Source organism: Suricata suricatta, chromosome 6 (assembly GCF_006229205.1).
Source record: "Suricata suricatta isolate VVHF042 chromosome 6, meerkat_22Aug2017_6uvM2_HiC, whole genome shotgun sequence".
In the NCBI taxonomy this organism is placed as follows: domain Eukaryota; kingdom Metazoa; phylum Chordata; class Mammalia; order Carnivora; family Herpestidae; genus Suricata; species Suricata suricatta.
Genome location: NC_043705.1, coordinates 116,557,685 through 116,580,648, shown reverse-complemented (window position 1 = coordinate 116,580,648; position 22,964 = coordinate 116,557,685). Strand labels below are relative to the sequence as shown.

The 22,964-nt window shown below is 39.2% G+C and overlaps 1 protein-coding gene across 1 annotated transcript in view; it reads left to right on the top strand.

The window, feature by feature from the left end:
• Positions 1–22,964, top strand: part of C7 (complement C7) — a 55,132-nt gene that overhangs the window by 20,968 nt on the left and 11,200 nt on the right. Inside the window, exons 7-14 of the mRNA XM_029941268.1 lie at positions 2,521–2,691; positions 5,068–5,311; positions 7,457–7,570; positions 11,591–11,757; positions 13,986–14,214; positions 16,100–16,274; positions 18,005–18,092; positions 20,418–20,550. Coding sequence (XP_029797128.1) covers positions 2,521–2,691; positions 5,068–5,311; positions 7,457–7,570; positions 11,591–11,757; positions 13,986–14,214; positions 16,100–16,274; positions 18,005–18,092; positions 20,418–20,550 — 1,321 coding nt within the window. The remainder of the gene's footprint in view (positions 1–2,520; positions 2,692–5,067; positions 5,312–7,456; positions 7,571–11,590; positions 11,758–13,985; positions 14,215–16,099; positions 16,275–18,004; positions 18,093–20,417; positions 20,551–22,964) is intronic.

The following is a 22,964-nucleotide window of genomic DNA, read 5'->3' as shown; positions in this document are numbered from 1 at the left end:
GTGGCTAAAATGAACAAAGCAAGAGACTATCAAGTGGCGAGAGTGTGGAGAGACGGGCACCCTCCTACACTGTTGGTGGCAATGTAAACTGGTGCAGCCGCTCTGGGAAACAGTGTGGAGGTTCTTCAAAAAACTATCCATAGAACTCCCTTATGACCCAGCAATAGCACTGCTAGGGATTTACCCAGGGGATACAGAAGTGCTGATGCATAGGGGCACATGTACCCCAATGTTCATAGCAGCACTGTCAACAATAGCCAAAAACATGGAAAGAGCCTAAATGTCCATCACCTGATGAGTGGATCAAGAAGATGTGGTATATGTATACAACGGAGTATTACATGGCAATGAGAAAAAATGAAATCTGGCCATTTATAGGAAAGTGGATGGACCTCGAGGGTGTCATGCTAAGCAAAATAAGTCAGGTGGAGAAGGACAGATACCATATGTTTGCACTCATAAATCTAACAGGAGAACAGGAGAAACCTGATGGAGCACCAGGGGGAGGGAAAGAGGGAAAGAGAGTTCGGGAGAGAGAGGGACGCAAAACTTGAGACTATTGAATGCTGAAAATGAACCGAGAGTTGAAGGGGAAGGGGGAGGGAGGAAAAGAGGTGGTGGTGATGGAGGAGGGCACTTGTGGGGAAGAGCGCTGGGTGTTGTATGGAAACCAATTTGACAATAAACTATTTAAAAAGAAAAAGAAAAAGATGACTTGCAGCTGTATGTAGAGTAGATGAGAGTGAGGAGATGCTGAACTAAACCACTTAGGCGGCTTAATTTGCATTAATCAAGTATTTGAATTGTAGATCTGAAGATGAGGGAAAATAGGCTTTTTTTTTTACAGTAAAGGAAGATAGATAACTTCTTTTTCTTAAGAGAGTAAAAAAATTAAATTTTGTGCCTATATAAATAAAATCTAATAGGATCCAAACAATATCTAGTGGTTGTGGAACTCTCTAATAGCATTCTTATTAACATCCTCTTTGTAGTCAATAATGGTAAATATATTCTCCATCTCAGGTTTGAGCTAAACTTTTGCATTTGACTTTTAAATAGACCAATTTCATAATATAATGAAAATAATGCTCTAATAAAAGATTTGAATAAATCTATCTTTTCGTATCTTGTGGTGATGCATGATTTGGAATATGGGCAGTGATAAAAGTAATATACTATTTTCTGACATTTTGCTGATAAATTTCTTTCTAGTCTTTTTTTTTGATTGGGGAATATACTTGTATGCTTATAATTAATAGAATTATCACATTTATAACAGTTTCTCATTTAACATGAATATTTCTCTTCCAGGCATCATTTAAAATGACTGCATAATATTGCCATTTTCTTTCCTTTTAGGTTTGTGTTTAAAGTGTATCATACTCATAATTTAATTTTTCCATATGCTTTTTTATACTTAGACATCAAACACAGATGTATATGGATAAATGCTAACAGCACAAATGCTCGTGAAGCACAGTTACTGATTTGACTATTTTGTACAGAGCAGACACTGTCAGAGGGAGTCATCTTGCATGTCTTGTTTTATTCTCATGGTGATTGACATTTGTTAGCAAATTAATTGCCTCTGATTTTTAAAAAATCTAGAGATTTTTGTGTCAAGATTCAGAGTTAGCTCTTTTCTTGAGAACAGATCATCTGTCAATGCTAGAACCTGTAGTGACATATGGTAGAACCTATAGTTACATATGGTGACTGTATAATGGATTCCAGTGTTGGTACCCCTTTCCAACAGCACGTTTGTTCACTTCATCACTGCCTTCCGATGGATGCCTCCAACATTTATATTACTTGCCAGGCCCCTGTAGGCATTTTCTTTTGACACTTGATCTAGGATAAAGTAAGTGACAAATAAATGATTATCTTCTTCGTTGGTGCTGGAGCTGTCGTGTCTCTGTTAGCCACATGTGACTGTCTTGTTGTCTGCTTCAAAATTCTTTTGGGATGGCCTTTTCTTCTACCATCTATCACAGGGGGGAAATCCAGTTTTAGCATTTATTAGAAAATGATATCTACTACTGGATCACACAGAAGTCCAAAAGATTTAATTGCTTCATATCACCAATTTGCATCTCTGTTCCCCTTTATTAGATGAAAAATCAAGAGCCAAGTGCTTTTCAGTTCTCGTTAGTGTGGTTTTGTTAATTTGCTGACTTCTGGGCTAGATGTTGACATTAAAACAAAATGGGAGAAGTTTGTACACAAATGTATTCTGTGAATCACTTGGGATTGCTGTTATTGATCTTATGTTTCCTGCTTAACAAAGAATAATTATAGAATGGGCTCTATTCCTTATATTTATATGGGATAATAATAATAATAATAATAATAATAATAATAATTAATTAGAGCCACAGTTGTTTTGTGTCAATGAAGGTTTTTTTTTAAAAGAAGATTGTGTAAAGAAAGTATCCACATTAAAGGATCCATGGCAAAAGATTTTTGTTTATATTCAAAGCCTTGATTTAGTCACAACAAAAATTTTCATTTTCTTTATAGGTGAAAATAAATAATGATTTTAATTATGAGTTTTACAACAGTAGCTGGTCTTATGTAAAGCATACCTGGGCAGTACATACGTCGTCCAGTAGCAAAAGCTCCTTTTTTAGGTCTTCGTCATCTTCTTCGTATAGTCATAGTTCAAGTACCAATGAAATCCACAAGCAAAAGGTTAGTATGAAACATGAGTTAACTGCTCCATATTTTACTGCTTAACTATTTCTAACATTAACAAAAGTGTATTTACAAAAAGGATCAGCTTTCATTTTTAAATTAGGGTAGTAGAGTCTTCTTCAAAAAGACAATACATTTCTTTAAATGTTATATCTTGTCAATTCTCTTGGATAATATATTTATTAATTCTCCTTCCTTCCTTCTTTCCTTCCTTCTTTCCTTCCTTCCTTCCTTCCTTCCTTCCTTCCTTCCTTCCTTCCTTCCTTCCTTCCTCAATGACTCATTTGGGGCTTTAACTCACAATCTCAAGATTAAGAGATCTATGCTCCACTGACTGAGCCAGCCAGGCACCCTTATACTTTGTTTTTCTTACTAAAGTATTTGTTCTTATTGAAAATCTTAAAAAAGCATTACTTTAAAATTCACTAGTTAAAATTTTCTTAAATTTCCAATTTATGATTATTATACATGATTATACGAATGTCATAAAATTGAAAAAACCCAATTAATATATGCTTTCTAAACATTAATACTAGAGTCTCTCTTAGAAGGTACATAAAACTGAAAGGTTTTAAAATACTTTATTACTTTTGAGATACCACATTAAAATTTATTTATTTATTTTGAGAGAGAGAACATGTGTGAGGGTACAAGGGTGAGAGGAGGGACAGAGAGAGAATATCCCAAGTAGGTTAAGGGCTGTCAGCACAGAGCTGGATGTGGGAATCAGTCTCTAAAACTGTGAGATCATGACCTGAGCTGAAGTCACAAGTTGGATGCTTAACTGACTGGGCCACCTAGGTGCCCTGAGATACCAAAAGTTTTATCTGAGAAAGTGAAAAGACTTATTTTTAGATAGTTTGTTGTTTTGAGATGCTAAAACTTTTATCTTGGGCAAGCTGAACAGTTGAGATGGATTGTATTAATTGTTGTATACCTACTGCTGATGAATTTTCAGGCTGACCATCATTCAAAATCTGCATACTTCATCTCATCTTGAAGTCAGTAACTTGCTTAATAAGTCACAGGGAGGTATAAAGGGATATTGATTTTGTTTTATGACTAAGAAGCGGACTATAGGAATAAGAGTTGTATAAACATTTACTATCTTTATATTATTGTTCATAGAAATGAGGATTTGGTATAAGGTAGATCTGTCTTAGACATCATTACAAGATGCTTAGGAAGTGTTTCAAAGACCTCATTATATCCACTACTGGGTATTTACCCAAAGAATACAGACACTAATTCGAAAAGATAGATGCACACCTATGTTTATTGCAGTATTATTTACAATAGCCAATTTATGGAAGCAACCCTATGTGTCCATTGATAGATGAATGGATAAACAAGATATTACACACACACACACACACACACACACACACACACACACTGGAATATTACTCAGCCATAAAGAAGAATGAAATCTTGCCATTTGCAACAACATATATCAAGAGAGTATAATGTTAAGTGAAATAAATCAATCAGAGAAAGACAAATACCATATCATTTCACTCACATGTGGAATTTAAGAAAACAAACAACAAAAAGAGACAAACCAAAAAAACAGACTCTTAACTATAGAGAACAGAGGGGAGGCAGGTGGGGGGGATGTGTGAAATAGTGGGGATTAAGGAGTGCACTTGTGATGAGCACCGGGAGGCATATGGAATTGTCGAATCACTATATTGTACACCTGCAACTAGTATAACACAATATGTTAATTACACTAAAATTAAAAAAAAAGGCCTTATTATAAATTGAGAAACCACAGTATGGGATATAAATTATATGTTCACCTTGCCTTTTAGTCATTGTCAATGTATACTCCTTAGGAACACATTATTTTATATACCTATTTGTAGTGAATGAAGTTGATTCTTTTTTCTAGTTCAGATTTTAAAGGCCATATATGTAAGAGATTACTATCCTATCACTCAGATGTCATCATTATTTGGGATTCCAAAGACTCCTTAGATTGCTTCAGGTGAGTGAGCCCAGAAAAAACCTCATCACACGTCAAAAATAAAAATTCAAGGGCGCCTGGGTGGCTCAGTTGGTTAAGCCTCTGGCTTCGGCTCAGGTCAGATCTCACATTTGTGGCTTCAAGCCCTGTGTCAGGCTCTGTGCTGACAGCTCAGAGCCTGGAGCCTGCTTCCGGTTCTGTGTCTCCTTCTCTCTCTGCCCCTCCCACTTTCATGCTCTGTCTCTCTCTGTATCAAAAATAAATAAAACATTAAAAAACATTAAAAAAATTTTATATCATCTGGGTTGGAGGTGGCACTTGATGGAGACATTGAACAGGGAAATAATTCCACTGCCTTTTTATCTTCAACTTAAAATTCCTTTTCCTCTCCCTTCTTCCCATAGAGTCATCAATTGTTGGTTGTCCAGAACACTGTGGAAGTGGCTCAGTTTGTCAACAACAATCCGGAATTTCTACAACTTGCTGAGCCCTTCTGGAAGGAGCTCTCCTTCCTTCCCTCTCTGTATGACTACAGTGCCTACCGAAGATTAATCGACCAGTACGGGACACATTATCTGCAGTCTGGGTCCTTAGGTGGAGAGTACAAAGTTCTGTTTTATGTGGACTCAGAAAAAATCAAAGAAAGCGGTAGAGTATTAAAAAATTTTATTAACTATCAGCATTGCAGGAATTTTGATGGGGGAAATAACATGTAGTTAGCTTAAACTTTTAGAGATTGAAACTATGACCAATAGAGATTAAATTGCAAGAAATCCAAAGTGGTATGAATCCTGGCTCATCAGGCTCTTAAGAAATACCTGTCTACGCTTTCGGACAGTTCCCTGAAATGTGAGATGGCCATCATCATTACCCGCTGTCTCCAGAAGGTACTGATTAGATTTTAGAATACTTTTTAACCTTTTCCATTTCTCAGCTTAAGTAATATTCTTTGAGGAAAAGCTAATAAGGTATTATATTTCAGAAATCAAATGTTTTAAGGAAGTATTTTATTTATCTATTAATTACCACTCACATTCCTTTAAAAAAGTCTGCTTTGGATATCACAAGTTTGCTTGCTCCCTAATTCTTATAATAAAAGCTTAAATTTATTGGATGCCTTTCTTATAACAGGCAAGTTACCTATGATAGCAATGATCCTCACTACTACCCAGAGAGATGGCCACTATAATTCCCGTCCCACAGACTGAGACATAGAAAGTCAGTGTTAGATAAGACTCACCCAAGGGCATTCAGATTGTAAGGAGGTGTATCTGGCTCCCAATTCCAACAGAGCTTTTCCCTTGTGCTATGTTGCTGCTAGAATTGCCTGATTTTTGTTAGAATCCTTGCACACCACTGGGTTCATGACTTTTTTGTCCCCATAGTAAGAGGACAGTCCTCACCCCGTGTCCTGATGTAGGAGGGGAGAGGGTGGTGTCTTAGTGTTCATTCTTTCTCTCCAAGGACCTTTTGGCTCTGATTTACTAGTATTCCAAGTCAAACTTGCTCCTTCCCAACTTTGTCTTTAAGCTGATGTTCACACTTCCTTCTCCATTCTAAATCACTGCTTCAGGGCCTTTTTCTTGAGTCAAGGCGCCCTTACAACCTTGGAGGAGAATAAGACTTACTACATGAGATTCAGAGGAAACCTCGTAACCTTCCCTTGTGGGTGAACTACAATATTTTTCTATGTTACCGTTGGCTATTTTTTTCCCCAATGGGCTTACTTTTTTCTTTACCAGTTAAGATTTAACTAGAATTTGAACTTTTCTAACTTGCCTGGTTGGAAATGGTGTAAAGGCACAAGTTGTTTTGTAGGGATGACAGAGGCAATATTTCTTTGGAAAATTAATCTAGCAAGCGGCTTGATCTAAACTGTTTTACTGCCTCCCAACCTTTTTTTCCTTAGTGCTTAAAAGAAATGGGGGAGAATTTTATTAAAGCTTTCCAATATGGTCAAAGCATTTTTTAAGCAAAAATTTTACTCTTGAGAAGTTTCTGTTCTTCCTAAAAGTTTTAACTGAAATATAGTCAAAACTCTTGAGATATAATTTGTGCCTCCCAATTGTTCTTTAAGAAATGTTGAGGTTATTATAATATGGTTAGCAAAATTATATAAGAAAAAATACTTCCACACTTATTATTTTCTATCCTTCTTTTAAAAATGTATTGGCAAAACTCCATTTGATAATGAGTGGAAATTGTTACGTTCTCAGGTTATAACTCATGGGAAGAAACTAGAAACTAGAGATGGTAAAGATATGAAAATGGAGAGGTCCAGCCAATAGACTTAGGGTTTTAGGAATTAATTACTATAGAATCAGAACCCAGCTTTTGGGGTTTCCAATAAGTGGACTGGGGCCATTACATGCCTACTTTTATCTGTTTGCTTTACGCCTGAGAAGCTGAATGTGGGTGGGTCAAAGATATCGCTGTTCGGGGTGTTCAGTTTTTGCTCCTTCCACTGTTTCATCCCAATCTTCTGTGTCTGATCAAAGATAATGGAAGCCAAAATTTGCTGAATCATATGAAAGTAAGTTTCAGACACATGATGGCTTCATTCCTAAATGTATACATGTAATGGTTATTTTGTTTAATAACAAAAACCAAATATTCCTTTTTCTGACCCTTGACCCTTCCAGAGCACTTGAAAATGTCCCTGTCATATCACTCTTGATTAGATGGCCACAATAGTAGATATAACCTCTTATTCCCATTCTCACACCTGGCTGCATCTCAAAAGAGGTCTTTAACAAATGCAGAAATTAAGCACCTTTATAACTTTCCCCTCAGGTATTAGTTCGTCAGATATAAACACATGTACTTCGTCAGCTTCCAACTATTTATTTTATACGTCATCAGACAGCACATGCGAGAAGCTGAAGAATGCCTTAAAATCAAGTACAGGTAAATAAGAAGGGGGCAATTTGCATTATAAGCTTAATCTCTCTCTCTCTCTCTCTCTCTCTCTCTCTTGTGATTAATTCCTGGTCTCCAGGGGGCCTTTGATATTTGAGGAGGTGTTCTAGTGTGTGTGTGTGTGTGTGTGTGTGTGTGTGTTTATGTATTTGGTTATTTTTGCCTCTGATCTGTCTTTCATATGTCATGGCAGTGAGATACTGCCATGGCAAAGTTCACTGGGTATCTCCTGTGCCCTGTAAATGTGTCCTCAGTATATGCTGCCTTTGCCCCCGCAATAACAGTTGGCAATCAAGCCTAGAAAGAGAACTAACAGGAGCAAATTCAGTTCTACTCTGACATGGAAGCTCAGTGCAGTTTTTGGTGCATGCTGCTGGTGGTGGTGGTGATGGGAGAGAGAGTGGGGAAGGTGATGTGCTATTCTTCGAGTGATTAAAAAAGAACTGGAAAAATAAACTGATTTAGACTGTGTCTAGATGCTCTGTTAAGGAATTGGATTTTATTCTGGTGACAAGGGGGTGCCATTAAAGGATTTTACAGGCAGTGATTAAATGAAAGATTGCAAAGATAAAGTTGTAGAGAAGGAAGAGGGGCTGAGAAGGGATAATCTGATAGGATAAGAATTAGGAAAGAGGTGCGTGGCTGGCTCAGTTGAAAGATCATGTAACTCTTGATCTCAGGGTCATGAATTTGGGCAAAAAGCCTACCTAAAAAAAAAAAAAAAAGAACCAGAAAAGATCAATAATGTTAAAAGTAAAGGAGAATGAGAAGTCAATAAAGAGAAATTCTAGAGAGAAGTTAAATAAGAGAAGGACCAGAGGCTCCTCATTGAATTTGGTGATTACAACTTACTTGTCTTATGGTGAGATTCTTAGTGTGGTAGCAATGGACTGAGGGGCACTGGAGCTTAAATTCTCGGTGATGGCAAAACTCGGGGCAAAGGTGAAGACTGACCCAGATGCCAGAGTTCTTACTGAGGAAATAGGGATTCTCAGGATGTTGGCAGATGACGGTAGAAAGGAGGAAGACGGAGGAGTGAAACCAGGTGTATTTACTCATTCACTTCTTTCATTCATCACCTGTTTATGGAGCCTGTGGCACATGCCAGGATTGGTTCTAGGCGCCGGGGCACAAGCAGTGACATGCCAGAGAAAATGCCTATCTTCATGGGGCTGGCGTGACAAAGGAGGAGCACATGTTTTTGTTTTTTAAAAAATTTTAAAAGTTTATTGGGGTGCCTGGGTGGCTCAGTCGGTTGAGCTTCCAACTTTGGCTCAGGTCATGATCTCACAGTTCGTGGGTTCAAGCCACGTGTCAGACTCTGTGCTGACAGCTAGCTCAGAGCCTGGAGCCTGTCTTCAGATTCTGTGTCTCCCTCTCTCTCTGACCCTCCCCTGCTCACGTTCTCTCTCTGTCAAAAAGAAACTGAAAAGAAATAATATTTTTAGGAAGTTTATTTATTTGAGAGAGAGAGAGACAGGGGTAGAGAGAAAGAGAGAGAGAGAATATGCATGAGCAGAGTAAGGACAGAGAGAGGGAGAGAGAGAGAATCTCAAGCAGGCTCCATACTGTCAGTGCGGAGCCTGATGTGGAGCTCGAACACACAAACCATTAGGTCATGCCCTGAGCCAAAATCAAGAGTTGGACAACCAGCCAACTGAACCACTGAGGTGCCTCAGGAGGAAATGCTTTTGAAAGAGAGGGAAATATACTGATCTGGAAATAGAAATAAGAAGGGGAGCTTTGGGAAGATGTAGACATCAGTTATCAGCTGGGCTGACATCAATTATCAGATGTCAGCAGTTATCACTGATCACCGATTTTATTTTATTTTGTGTTTCACACGCACATGGCACACATAGCTAGGTATTATTCATATTCTCATTATACAGACAGAGACACTGAGTGACAGAAAGACTGCCCAAGATCACGGCTGGTAATAGTCGGACATGAGATTCAAAGGCATGAGCTTTGGCTTCACAGCCTGGGCTCCTGATCGCTGCACCATGCTGCTTTTCTAGCGGAGGAGGGCCGGAGGGAGCAGGGAGCTCACTGAGCTGTGGAGAGAGCTACTACAGGTGTAAAAATAAAATTAAAATGGATTTCTCAGAATCTGTAATCTTTGGTGATTTCTCCAACTTGAGTCTGTGCGGGAATTACCTGGGGAAGCTTGTGAAAATGCTGATCCTGAGGCTCTCCTCCCAGCTGGTCTCTCAGAGGTGTTGGAGCTCAGGAATCTGTAGTCACCCCAGGTGATTCGATTCAGGTAGTGGAAGCCCTGAAGGCTCCTTAGCTGTGATAAGCTGCCTTAAAAGGGTGACCATTTGCATATTAAAAAGAGAGTTACCAAAGTACAAGAGGAAGCACTCCAACAATTTATCAAAAAACACCAAGCTTTAATCATTTCTTTCTTTGAGTTTATTTTTTTAAAGTTTATTATTTATTTTGAGAAAGAAAGACAGAGAGCAGGGGAGGGGCAGAGAGGGAGGGAAAGAGAGAGAATCCCAAGCAGGCTCCGTGCTGACTTGGGGCTCGAGCTCACACACTGTGAGACCATGAGTTGAGCCAGGCAGGTGCTTAACAGACTGAGCCACCCAGGTGCCCCAGGCTTTAATAATTTCTGGTAAATGTACACTTTCTGAATTTGTGAAATTTTATGAAACTGAAAAATTCCGTTAAATGAAATGAACTTAAGATCACCTCAAATCTGGTGTGCAAGTTAGGAATTTCCAGTCATGACCAATGTAAATATCTATTACAAATGGAGACAAAAATATTTCTGAAATTATAAGTCACATAAATGCAGAAAATAATTTAATTACTATTTACTGTTTAGAACACTTTTCATGTGTTAATGTACGCCTGTTAATTAATAGCTTTTTTGCTTAGTTAGTATTCCAGATGCAATGAACTTCCCTCATTTTATTATGAAAGCTTTCAAACATACAGAAAAGTTGAAAAAACATAGTAATAAATACCCATTTACCCACCTCCTATAAGTAATGATTATTGACATTTTGCTATATTATGACATTTTGCTATATTATGACATTTAGAAATATGTAAATATTATATATTTAAAATATTGGTGCTGTTAGTTGAACCATTTAGAAATAGGTTCCATGATGCTTCATCCCAAAACATATACATTTATTTCCTAAGAAATAAGACAGTCTCCTGTATAACATAATGTTCTTATTATACTAAGAACATTAAGAATATGAACAATAATTCTCTAATATCATCTACTTTCAGGTAATGATTGCATTTGTCTTCTTTTTTCTTTTAATAGGTATTTTTTAGAGTAGTTTCAGGTTTACAGCACAATCGAGCAAAAACTACGGAGTTTCCACATACCCCTGGTCAGAAACCCTCCCCACTATCCGCATCCTACATCACAGGGGTACATTCATTATAAGTAATGAACCCATGTTGACACATCAGCATCGCCCCAAGTCCATAGTTTATGTTAGGGTTCTCTCTTGGTGTTGTAGATTCTATGGTTTTTAAAAAATTTTTTTTAAATGTTTTATTTATTTTTGATACAGAGAGAGACAGATCATGAGAGGGGGAGGGGCAGAGAGAGAAGGAGACACAGAAACGGAAGCAGGCTCCAGGCTCTGAGCTAGCTGTCAGCACAGAGCCTGTAACGGGGCTCGAACCCACGAACGTGAGATCTGACCTGAGCCGAAGTCGGAGACTTAACCAACTGAGCCACCCAGGAGCCCCCTCTATGGATTTGGACAAATGAATAACGCCATGTATCTACCATTATAATTTCATGTAGAGCAAGTTCACTGTTCTAAACATCCTCGGTGCTCCATCTACTGTGCTCCTCCCCACCACCACTGCCGGCCACCACTCATGTTTCCATTGTGTCCATAGTTCGTCCTTTTCCAGAATGGGATGGGTTGTGTTTTAGTACTTGATAGATGTTTCACTTTTTAATTCTCTTCTTTGTTTCATTTGTGCGTCCTGACTTATTTCATTTGATTTCTCCTCGTGTAGGAACTAAGAGCAATATTCTGCGAGGGGACCCATTTGTCAGTGGGGGAAGTCCAGGCTTCGTGAGTGGCCTCAATTACCTGGACCTGGACGATCCTGCTGGAAATAAAAAGCGATATGCTTCGTGGGCGGGATCTGTGACTAATTTTCCTCAAGTCATAAAACAAAAGGTATGTCCTGCTCTGTAGACAGCAGCACAAAGCAGGCATGTTTATTTGCTCTGGGAAAATGAGATTAAATCAAGGTGGTTAAACAGAGACAGCTCTAATTAGCATTTTTGTATCCCAATTACATTTTGTATAGCAAAATGAGTGCACACGTAATAATAAGAAACAGAAGGTTCATTATCTTGTATGTCCATATTTCAATTGTGAAGGTTAAATGTCCTGTAAATCCCAAGAGAAATTAATAACAAAATTTGCATTTTAATCTTTTGACCTAAATTTGATTATGTTTTCCTTGGTTTCTAAATCAGAGGAATTATAGATTCTTGAAAGAGGAAGGCATTCAGGTTTGTCTCCTGTCTCATCAGATCACCTTTGTTCCTCTGGCCACCGCATGTAGGCTCTTGGAGACATGTCAATTAAAATAGAACAAATTTGGCTGGCAGAATTTTAGGATGTTCTATTGATACGGTCAGTTCTTTCATAATGCGCCATATGTGCTCCTAACGATCAGAGAGCTGGACAGAATTGCCAGTGAAGACCCGTTGGCTCATGGGGAAAATGGGTTAAGTTGACAATACTCAAAACTTGATCTGTGACCCTCATTAAAAAAAAAAAAAAGATAGGCATCAGTAAAAACAATAGCATAGCTTTATATGTGTTAAATTGTTAAGAAATGCATGTATTAATGTGGCACAATACTTAGAAAAAGACTTGAAGCTTGCTGGGTGCTGGATGGGTTAGAGCCTTTGAATTACCGTGAAGTGGTTGGAGGGGAGCTGCCAGATGGTTTCTGCACCAGGTGTGGACGGGTGAAGTATATTACACGGGGGTAAACTGCATGGATGTGTGAAGGGCGTGTTTATGCGCGTGCGTTTTGTGTATTCCTCCGTTGGTTCAGTTGTGTCCACTTTTCTGGGTTCACCTGGTTTTTCTTATGGATGAAACCGTATGTAAGAAAACTCAAAATCTGTGCAGTGCTCATGATATTCCCTAATACAGCCATCCCAATGGAACAAATTCACCTTTTCAAAACAAATGCTCTAGCCAAACTGGCTCTGTGATCTATTCTCTGTCATGGGAGTCAAGAAGTGTCTCAGGTGAAACTTGACTTGGACACATTTTATAATCCCCCCAAATTACAAAAAGCTCCTTAAGCATCCTCCTAACACCCATTTGCCTCCTAGCCAAATACCTACCCATTTGCCTCTGAGTAAGGTTAAAAGGAAGAAGGCAGTTTTCCTGGGAGGTCTTATCATAAAGCGCCCCCATCGATAGTCACAAAGACTTATTTTCAACACCAGTGCCTCATAACAAATCTTTAAAAACTCTAAATTGTTGATTAGGGAGTCTCAGACATTCCTTCCGCTTCTCCCCTCTGCATTTCTCCACACAGGACTGTAACCATTATTGCTCTGCTAACTCATAGATACGCATCCACACAATGCCATCCAGTCAGTTCTTTTATAATGCAGTGTGAGAGAGTTTGGGCGGAGGTGGAGTGAGATGTGGCTGAGTCATTAAGTTATCCTATTCCAGTGCTGGGCCGCAGCTGGCTCAACATGGACCCTCACAAGAGCCAAGGGTGACTCTTCCCGCCTCCATGGTGCCTGGCGTCACAGGGGCAACCTGAGATCAGCCATGGGAAGAGTAGTTACGCTGCAGAAACTGGCAAATGCTACAAACCAGAGCATTTTTGTTCTTAGGAGAGCAGATGTTAAAGCTCAGCCAGCTCATCTAGGGTCTCCAAGTTGCTTTTCGTCAGGCATATTCAACACAGAACAATAACGTCTATCTGTTTTAAATTTCTTCAAGGAGAAACAGTCATGGTCTCTGCTAAGAGACGGGTTAAGTCTCTTAGAGTTGGGTATTTAATCTTAAATTTAATTGCACTTGCTTCTTCACTGTGATTTAAGTGCATTTCCTTTCCTTCTGTCCTCTGCAAGGGTGGAAATGTACTGCCTTCAAAATAGTCTTTCAATAACTAGAAAATGAATGTCCTGAAAAATTTTATGCAAGGTACAAAAAATATTCCTTTCCTGTTCTCTCCTATTTTTCCCTTTGTGTTGCAAAGAAAGTGAATTGCTTTCTTTTTATTTGAACAAGAAATAATTGGAATTAGCATGAGAGTGGCTTTTGATTTTTATTTTAATGGGGATCCAGCCTAAATGCCAGAAGAAAAATATTCTTGCTTAAAACCCTGATCACTGACCATGATGTCTTTATCTGTCTAGCTGACACCGCTGTATGAGCTGGTAAAGGAAGTGCCCTGTGCCTCTGTGAAAAGACTATACCTGAAGCGGGCCCTTGAGGAATATCTGGATGAATTTGACCCCTGCCATTGCCGACCTTGTCAAAATGGCGGCATTGCCACCATCCAGGGGACCCAGTGTCATTGCCATTGCAAACCATACACGTTTGGTGTCGCCTGTGAGCAAGGAGTCCTGATAAGAAATGAAGCAGGTCGGTGTGTTGAATTTTTGTTAGTTAAGCTGGACATAGTGAAAAAGAATCACTCTTTCCCTCTGATCCCTGAGATCATGCTTCTTTGTGTATGGGCATTTAAATTTAGTGACTTCCTTCCTATTGCACTTCTGTGTTCTAGTAAGAGAGTTAAGGCCCTCTGTTGTCTCTGTTTTCCTGTCTTCATTGATCGACCCACCATACCCTCCATTCCCCATTCTCCATTGGAATAGATGAATGCTAAAACATGTCTCTCTTTTATGCCGTAGTCAGTTCATTGAGGTTTTGTCATAAAATAGGTCTGTGCAGCTGGTGTATGCATTGCTTAACCTTTCCAATCGTAAGCTCTTTGAAATATCTCTATTTCTATTATGTTTCATCAGTCAATTATCCACAAATACTTTTTGAACATGTGCTGAATGTGCTCAACTAAATGCCTTGTGCTTTAGTGGCACTTTAGTTCACACAGAACTGTGTGAAGTTGACTTTATGAGTAGACAAAGTGTGGGATAGTTTTGTATTTATTTTACATAACTCTCTCCTCTAGAAAGCTCATTTCTTAGGGTCAGGGCTGTGATTCTTTTTTTTTATTCCCAGAACCCAGCAAGGCTTGATTCATAGAAGTCACTTAACAAATGCTTGATGAATGAATGAATACATGACTGAACAATGATTGCTTATAGTCAAGCATCAGCAAAGCCTAATTGCCTCCAAATGTCTTTCCAAGTAGCCTGTCTGGTAAATTGAAATTCCACCACTTTGATTTCATTCCGTTTTGTGGCTTGAATTTCCTGTTATTTGATAAAATGGAAGCTCTCCCTGCTGGTAATGATTGGAGTAGCAATCATAATGTAACAAGCAACTGTTACCCCCTGTTAATATACTCAGAGGACTACTTTATTAACTTAATTTCTAATTATGGAAGAAAGCATAAGGAAGCTCATGGGAAAACATTATCATATTAGTGTTGGTGTGTGTGATACTGAGGGTGAGTGCTGAGTGGAGGGGAGAGGGTCTCTAGAGGGATGTAGGGATTTCTACACGGTAGAAATAGCTAAGGAGCAGTAAACAAAACCATCTATCATTAGGAAGTAATGTTTTGGAACCATGGTCTCTGAGATCTGTTTCTAACCAGGGAAGACAACTTCTTAGAATATAGTGCTAGTTCTCTCTCGCCTCTTGGGGGAAAATTCTAAAAGCACCGTTGGTCATGAATTGGCCCTGAGTTTGAAGGCGGTGAGGCTGGGTTGAGGAAATGCCTGCAGATTGAAGGATGTTGACAGGAGGTAAGAACATTTCTCCTACATACGCATTTCCTCGTTTTGTATAGCGCCAGCTCTGAAGTTTGCAGTCTGGAATACCAGTAGACTATGTTCTTCTCATGCCCAATCACAGCTTTTACAATAGAAATGTTAACAGTAGGAACTGCTGTAATGAGTGGAGCCTGGACTCAGCCATAGGGCTATGTTTCTGTCTGGACATGGCTCTTGACAGCCATTGCAGCACTGGACATGACATTTGGCCACCTTGTCTTAGATCCCACACCTATCAAATGAGAATGGTAACAGACTTACTGCCCACCCGGATTCATTTTTGTGAGACGTAAAGAAATGGCATGAGGCAAGACAAAGTGCTCTGAAACAGTTCTAAAATAATAAACAAATTTAAGATATAATTGCAAGAAGTTTGTTAATGCAACCTTAATATTAACAAACCTAGTCAGTATGCAGAGATGTCCTGGTCTTTGAAGATTTCCTCAACAGAGAGAAGGAAGTATGTGCCCAGACAGTCCCCTCCCTCAATAACTGCCTGAACAGGAAGCTTTATACTCGACTCTGAAATCTTTCTCTCCAACTTTCTGAACAACTTTTCTCTTATCTTGCAGGAGGAGTTGATGGAGGTTGGAGTTGCTGGTCCTCTTGGGGCCCCTGTGTTCAAGGGAAGAAATCGAGGAGCCGAGAATGCAATAACCCGCGTCCCAGTGCAGGCGGGCAGTCCTGTATCGGAGAGCCGACTGAAAGCAGGCCCTGCGAGGAGGAGGAGGAACTGCAGCATCTGCGGTAATGGTGACAGAACCTCCTGGTGATTGCATAGAATACAGTGCCCTCTGCAGGAAGAGCTGCAGGATTGCTGCTCTTACAAGATTTAAAAATTAAACGGTGATTTTTATCAGTGACTTTGCCTTTAGCAGTGGGTTCAGTTGAAGGACGGAGGCATGTGTGGACAGCTTGCACTTGTGTGTTTCAAGTTTTCCTGATACAGATGTTACAAAAGGCTGGGTAACTAGAAGGTCATCTGGCTGAGGGGACCTGAGCAGCAGCTTTGGCATCAAGCAGACCTGCCACTTGCTTTGCTGTGTGACCTTGGCAACACCTCTAAAATTAGTATAATCATTGCAGGTAAAACAATAGTAGGATGTTGTCAGAATTAAATGAGATTTGGCACAGAAAGTGATTAGCACAGTGCCCGGCACATAGTATGCATTCATTAATAGTTGTATTACTCTTCAGATATACCAATCCTATTCATTCATTCATTCATTCATTTATTCAAGATTAAACATAAAGCCAGATGCTTGAGATGAATAATATCTTGTCTGATACCAACTTCCCATTTGCTGGGACCTTTCAAAAGCTATCCCAAAATGCTTACTTGATGAATTATACCTATCAGTCAGAGCTCTTTGGGCCACACCCTACTGTTTTACACTGTCCTTGCTAACCTCTTTTGATCAGGGATTGGCAGAGTTCTAGAAAGAAAATTTGAAGGTCATGTGAGTTGAAGAAAGCTGTAAGATACTTGGGTAGCTGGTAGAGGCATAAGGAGGTAGGATGCCTTTTTCCTAGGTCTTTGGTGGCCAGTGTGCCACCAGGATACCTCCGCTCCAGAGATCTGAAATCTGAGGGAGAGCATCACAGCCCATAAATGTTGCCTCCTTCTCAGCTGGGCTGCTTATATGCTTTCCACACTTTGAGGAAACTCAGAAATGTGACGTACTGATCATTTCCTTCTTTGTGCTGAACAAGAGAAGATTCTTTCCCTCCAAGCACCAAGAAGAGTGAGAATTCCTTCAATGCCTCCTTAGGATGCTCCTTTCCTCCCAGCTTAATGTCTAGGGGTGGGGGAAAGAAGCCTCATCCACAGAGGGGCTGGAGACCCCCATTTTCCTAGAGACATGTGCCCAAAGGCAGCTTCTCCTTTGAATGTAATTCCATATGCTTACCAGCTTCCTAGTCAGGAGATACTAATTATTGTCAGATGATGAGTCGCCAAAGACCTAGGAAAAAGGCATCCTACCTCCTTATGCCTCAATGTGAATTGAGATCATGCTCATTTGTAGAGCAACTGCCAAGGTGCTTAGCACATAGTAGGCATTGCCTCTCATGCAGGGTCACTAACTGTAATTACCTTATTTTTAATACAGAATTAATTCTGTGTTAAAGGGATTTCAGGACCAGACAGTTGGAGAAAAACTAGGTCTGAGGCAGGTGACCTCTAGAAACTACATGAAGTAGGTGTTTTGTCCAGAGACTTTTATTTCCTTTCCTTTCTTTGTTTTTCATACTACTGACTTAGTAGCTATTTTTTGGTAGCTTGAGTTTATGTTTGAGTTTTCTATCACAGAATATGATCAGATATTGGTCCTGAGAATGACAAAAATAGCACATCAATGTATTTACGTGAGTGGAGTTCCTTCAGATGTTAATGAAAAATTCACTGTGCTGCAAAATATTTATTATGCTGTGAAAATCCATCACATTAATTATGTTTTGTTTCCTTTTCCTTTCAGATTGCTTGAACCACATTGTTTTCCTTTGTCTTTGGTTCCAAAAGAATTCTGTCCATCGCCTCCTGCCTTGAAGGATGGATTTGTTCAAGTTGGTTATGAAAGATATATTGTTTTCCTCTGCATATGCTCTTTGCTCCAAGTTCTCTCTCTCTCTGATGTCATAATCGATTTCCTTCTTCCATGATGAAATAGAGCTAAAAATAGTTCATATGTGCATTTTAGTTTTAGTGGTAAGGGTTTTAGTGTGTGACTGTTCTTCTTTGGCCCAAGGTGATTAGAATTCTTTAGAAGGCAGTATATCTTCTGTGGTAAGGTAAATCAATACTGCTGCCCAATGAAATTAGAAATGTAATCATGCCAGAGGGCTGTTAAACATTTCCATTCTGAACACTAAAATAAGAATCCATAAGTAAGTTCTGCAGCAAAGAGAACTTTCTCTTTGCTGCTGAGAAATGCCTTTTAAAGCTTTTAAAAAATGTTTATTTATTTATTTTTGAGAGAGAAAGAAAGAACAGGGGTGGGGCAGAGAGAGAAGGAGAGATCGAATCCCAAGCAGGCTGTGTTGTCAGATGCAGGGTTTGAACCCATGAACTGTGAGATCATGACCTGAGCCAAAATCAAGAGTCAGACACTTAACTGACTGAGCCACCAGGTGCCCTGAAAAATGTCTTAAAAATTTTTTTTCCATAAATATGGGGTTTGGGAAGAAATATTGGGTTTATTCCAGAAGCCAATAAGACATTTTGCCAGTGTTGGTGAGATGGAGCGATTTTCTTGTTTAGGAAGGAACACAAATCACCTGCCACTTGTCATTCTAGGTAATTCTTTTGGCCTTGTGGCTGTATAAATTTATGCCCTTCTCACTGCTTGTTATGAGGCTTTTGCCTCAAGGTCTAGGGAAGGCTCTTCCTGGCTCTCACAGGAGATACTGTTCATCAGGACCCTCTCTGTGCTGCCAGCCTTGCTTTCTCCATGCAGGTTTGCCTCTCAAATTCCAGGCCCTTAAACACATGCTCACTGACATTTTGCTGAAGTTTCCCCATATGTAGGTACTTTGGGAAATGGAAGTAGGGCCTGTGAGTGTGTGTGTAGAAGGGAATGAGCCCACCATCTCTAACACTCTTTCTGTCCCAAGACAGTCACCAAAATCCACAAAATTCCTCAAGGAATCATAGGCTTGGTGAACAAGGCCAAGCGAACTCATTTAGTTCAGCAAACCATGAACCGCTGTCCCAAACTCCTATAGGGAGCAGGGGTTCTGAACACCGCCCCATGGACGGGCTGTATCATAGTCATCCAGACAACTTAAGAATAGAGATTGCTGCCCCTTATCTTCCTTCCCCCCCCCCCCCTTTTCTTCTTTTCCTCATTCTGTAGTTTTAGGGTAGAGCCTGAGAGTTGTATATATATTTTTTAATTACTATTAGTGGTTCTGATATGGAACCAAGTTTGGACACTTATAACAGTCCCTTTTGTAAGGCAGAGGAAGGCCTAGAGACTAGAACCAAAGGAAATCAACTATCTTTTCCCATTTTATTCAAACCACAGTATTAACCTGGGCCCTTTGTTTTCTACCAACTGGAGCCAGACTGGGCCAGGACTGACAGTGAGTAGTAGAAGGCACCGTGGGATTTGGTTCTAATGCCTGGAGCAGAACAGGTCTAGCTCTCAGCCCTCCCCAGGCTGATTTTCTTCACCGCCCCCTGGAGTGGCAGAGAGCCCTAAAGATAAGGAAAGGAGCTAAGAGAGACTCCAAAACAGCATGGTTACCCCCTTAAGTTTCAGCTTCAAATTCTTCCTCGCTTCACCATGAATGCTGTCCTTGAATCTGGTGCAGCTGCAGTAGCACTTTCCTTACACGGTAGGGGCTGGAGCGTGGGACGGGGGAAGATCAGCATTACGCTCCCTCTAAAAGTCGTCAGTGAGAAACTTAAACAATCATGAACGTGCTGAGAGGATCTGAATATTTCTGTCTGTTCCTACTGGCTTTTATTGCGTGGTATGGCCAATGAACAGCCCATAACATCTTACTATGAATTGACCAACAAATGCATTTCCAAAATCTGATAATGACTGTCTTTTCCTGAAACATGGGGGGAAAAGGGGACTTGGGCAATGTCTGCTTAAGTGATTTTAACAAAATGCTTAGTACAGTGCTTGGTATTTTGGGGACAATTAATAAATTATATGTGGCCTTAATGGGTTTATTTCAGTTCATGGTAGCACCAGTGTTGTTGGCTAGTGCCTTACAGGGAAACTTGTTTTTATAGACAATTTTCTAAATTTGTTATTTGAACTTAGTTTTCCTGATGACTAAAAGAAGGCATCATTTATAGGCCAAATATGTCTAAAGAAACTTTCTTTCAAGGCACAATGGATACACACCCCCTCTCTTTCTTTTATTTCTGTTTAGGATGAAGGTACCATGTTTCCTGTTGGGAAAAACATAGTATATACTTGCAATGAAGGATACTCTCTTATTGGAGACCCTGTAGCCAGATGTGGAGAAGATTTACAGTGGCTTGTTGGGGAAATGCATTGTCAGAGTGAGTGGACTTGGTTGTAACAGATAACTTAAGATGAGAGAATGATATGGAAGAGAATGAATCAAGATAACTGCTCACCATGTGGCCCGTGTCTTGACATCCCTTTCCTGAAAGCTCATATGCTTCTGTTTAAGTTTCAGCTGTGTCTTGAAAAAGCCCTCAGCAGTGCTCCTGTTAGGCGAGGCACATTTTACTGCAATTTTAATGTTTCTGGTGCAAATTAGAATAGGCCAGAGAGCTCCATTCTGGTTAAGACCTTCGGAACATCCCATATAGTTCAATTTCTAGGGATATGACCAAATCAGTATACTTCCTTGAGTGCTTTAGGTCCTGTTATGTTCAGATGTTGGCATCTGTGTATGTGTTTCTGTATGTTGGTTCCCCCTAATATTACTCTCAGGCTTCCATCTTGCTTGTCCTGCATTATTAGTTGGTTCAGCAGATGGATAGAGCTGTAGAAATATATTTTTTTCTGTATCAATTGGTCTAGGCTATGGAGAAAGGCCTAGTGTACACATGAACATTTTTTCCTCTTGGGTATATACCTGTTAGTAAAATTTCCGAGTCATAGGATGTACATACATTTAGACTTAGTAGATGTTACCAGATTCCCAAATGGTTGTACCAATTTATATCCCTACCAGAATCTGAGAAGCTAAGATTGCTCTGTATCCTCATCAACACTTGTTATTATCAGTCTTTAAAAATGTTTAGCTATACTGGTGAGTGTGTAGCAATATCTTATTTTTTAATTTGTATTTTTTAATGTATATTTTTCCCAGTGACTGTGATGTTATGATGCCTGTTTTCATATTTGCCTTCCATTTGCACATCCTCTTTGGTGAAGGGACTGTCCAATCTTTAGCCCGCTTTTCTGTTGGTTTGTCTTTTTCTTACTTGTAGGACCTCTTCTCTTCCTCTTTGTTTCTGTCTTCATCTAACTCTCTGTTTCTCTCCTAGAGTCCTGGAGCAGAAATTACTGAAATAGAATATAAACATTTTCTAGCTCAGAGTAACAAAGCCAGAAGTTGGTTCTTTGAACTGTTTAATAAGATGCTTTCACTTGAAGAGGTTTTTTTTTTCCTTTATTATGAATCTGCTGATAAGAAGTTGACCCAGTCTTTGTTCATCTTAAAACATTTTTGTTTTTGTTTTGTTCACTTTTGAAGGATATTTTTATGGGGTAAGGAATTCTAGGTTAGTAGTTATTATATTTAAGCCCTTTAAAGATTTTATTCTATTGAGATGTTCTCTCTCAGCCATACCATTTCTGGTTTGGACATCTTATGTTTGGTCACTTTTGAGAATTTCTTCTTTTTCTGGTCTTTGTGTTTCAGAAGCATCTCTACAGCGATGTGCCTAAGTGGGGTTTCCTTTGTCTTTACCCTGGTTAATATTTGAAGCACTTCTTGAATCCGTGCTTTCATGTCTTTTGTCAATTTCAAGAAATTCTTGACCACTATGTCCTCAATTATTGCCTTTGTCCAATTCTTGCCCATTTTTCCTCATGAGACACAAATGATAGGTTTTTTAGATTGTATATATTACTATATTATTTTCTTTGTTTTACATAATTTTTTTCCTTCTCTCTGTTTCATTCTAAGTATTTTTTAATTAATCTAACTCCCAGTTTATTCTCTGTGCACTTGTATATCATCTGCTTTTAAGAACTCTGTTGAGTTCTTCATTTCATTTTCCAATTCTAGATATTTCATTTGTCTACTTTTCTATACTTTCCTTTTCTCTGTTGAAATTCTGCACCATGTCATTTAATTTTTTCCCAACATATTAATCACAGTTATTTCAAGGCCTATGGCTGTTAATCCCATTCTCTGGACCTGCTGTGGGTCTGTTTCTATTTTATTTTGGGGGGATTTTGGTGAATTCTTTTCTTTTTAAATATCAGATTGGTTTTGATTAAATGCCAGACTTTATGTGTGGAAAAAATAAATAGTTTGAGATTTCAGATGGTGTTCTCTTCCTCTAGAAAATAATTGACTTTGTTTCTGGCAAACAGCAAGGCTGTTTTATGTCCAGTTTACCTATATTCCTAGGGATAACCATTAAGGGATCCCAGTGGAAAGTTTGAGATTTCTTCCTAGGTCCCTCCTTTGTGACAGGACTAGACTCTAACTCCTGATGCACTAACCCTATTAGACTGTCAAAAACTACTCAGTTTTTCAGCCTCTGAGCTGTAGTTCCTCCTTAGTTTATCAGTCTTGCAGCATTAAAAAACAAAAACAACTTTGTAACAAATACCTCAATCACCTCTTTAGACTTCTCGCTAGAATCTTGTATCTTCAAATTTTCATGACCTTGGTAGCTCTCTGATGCTTTCAGAAATACTTTTTCCTTTCCTTTTCTATAGCTTTTCTATTTGTCTTTGTGGGAGCATGATCGGAAGCCAGCAATTG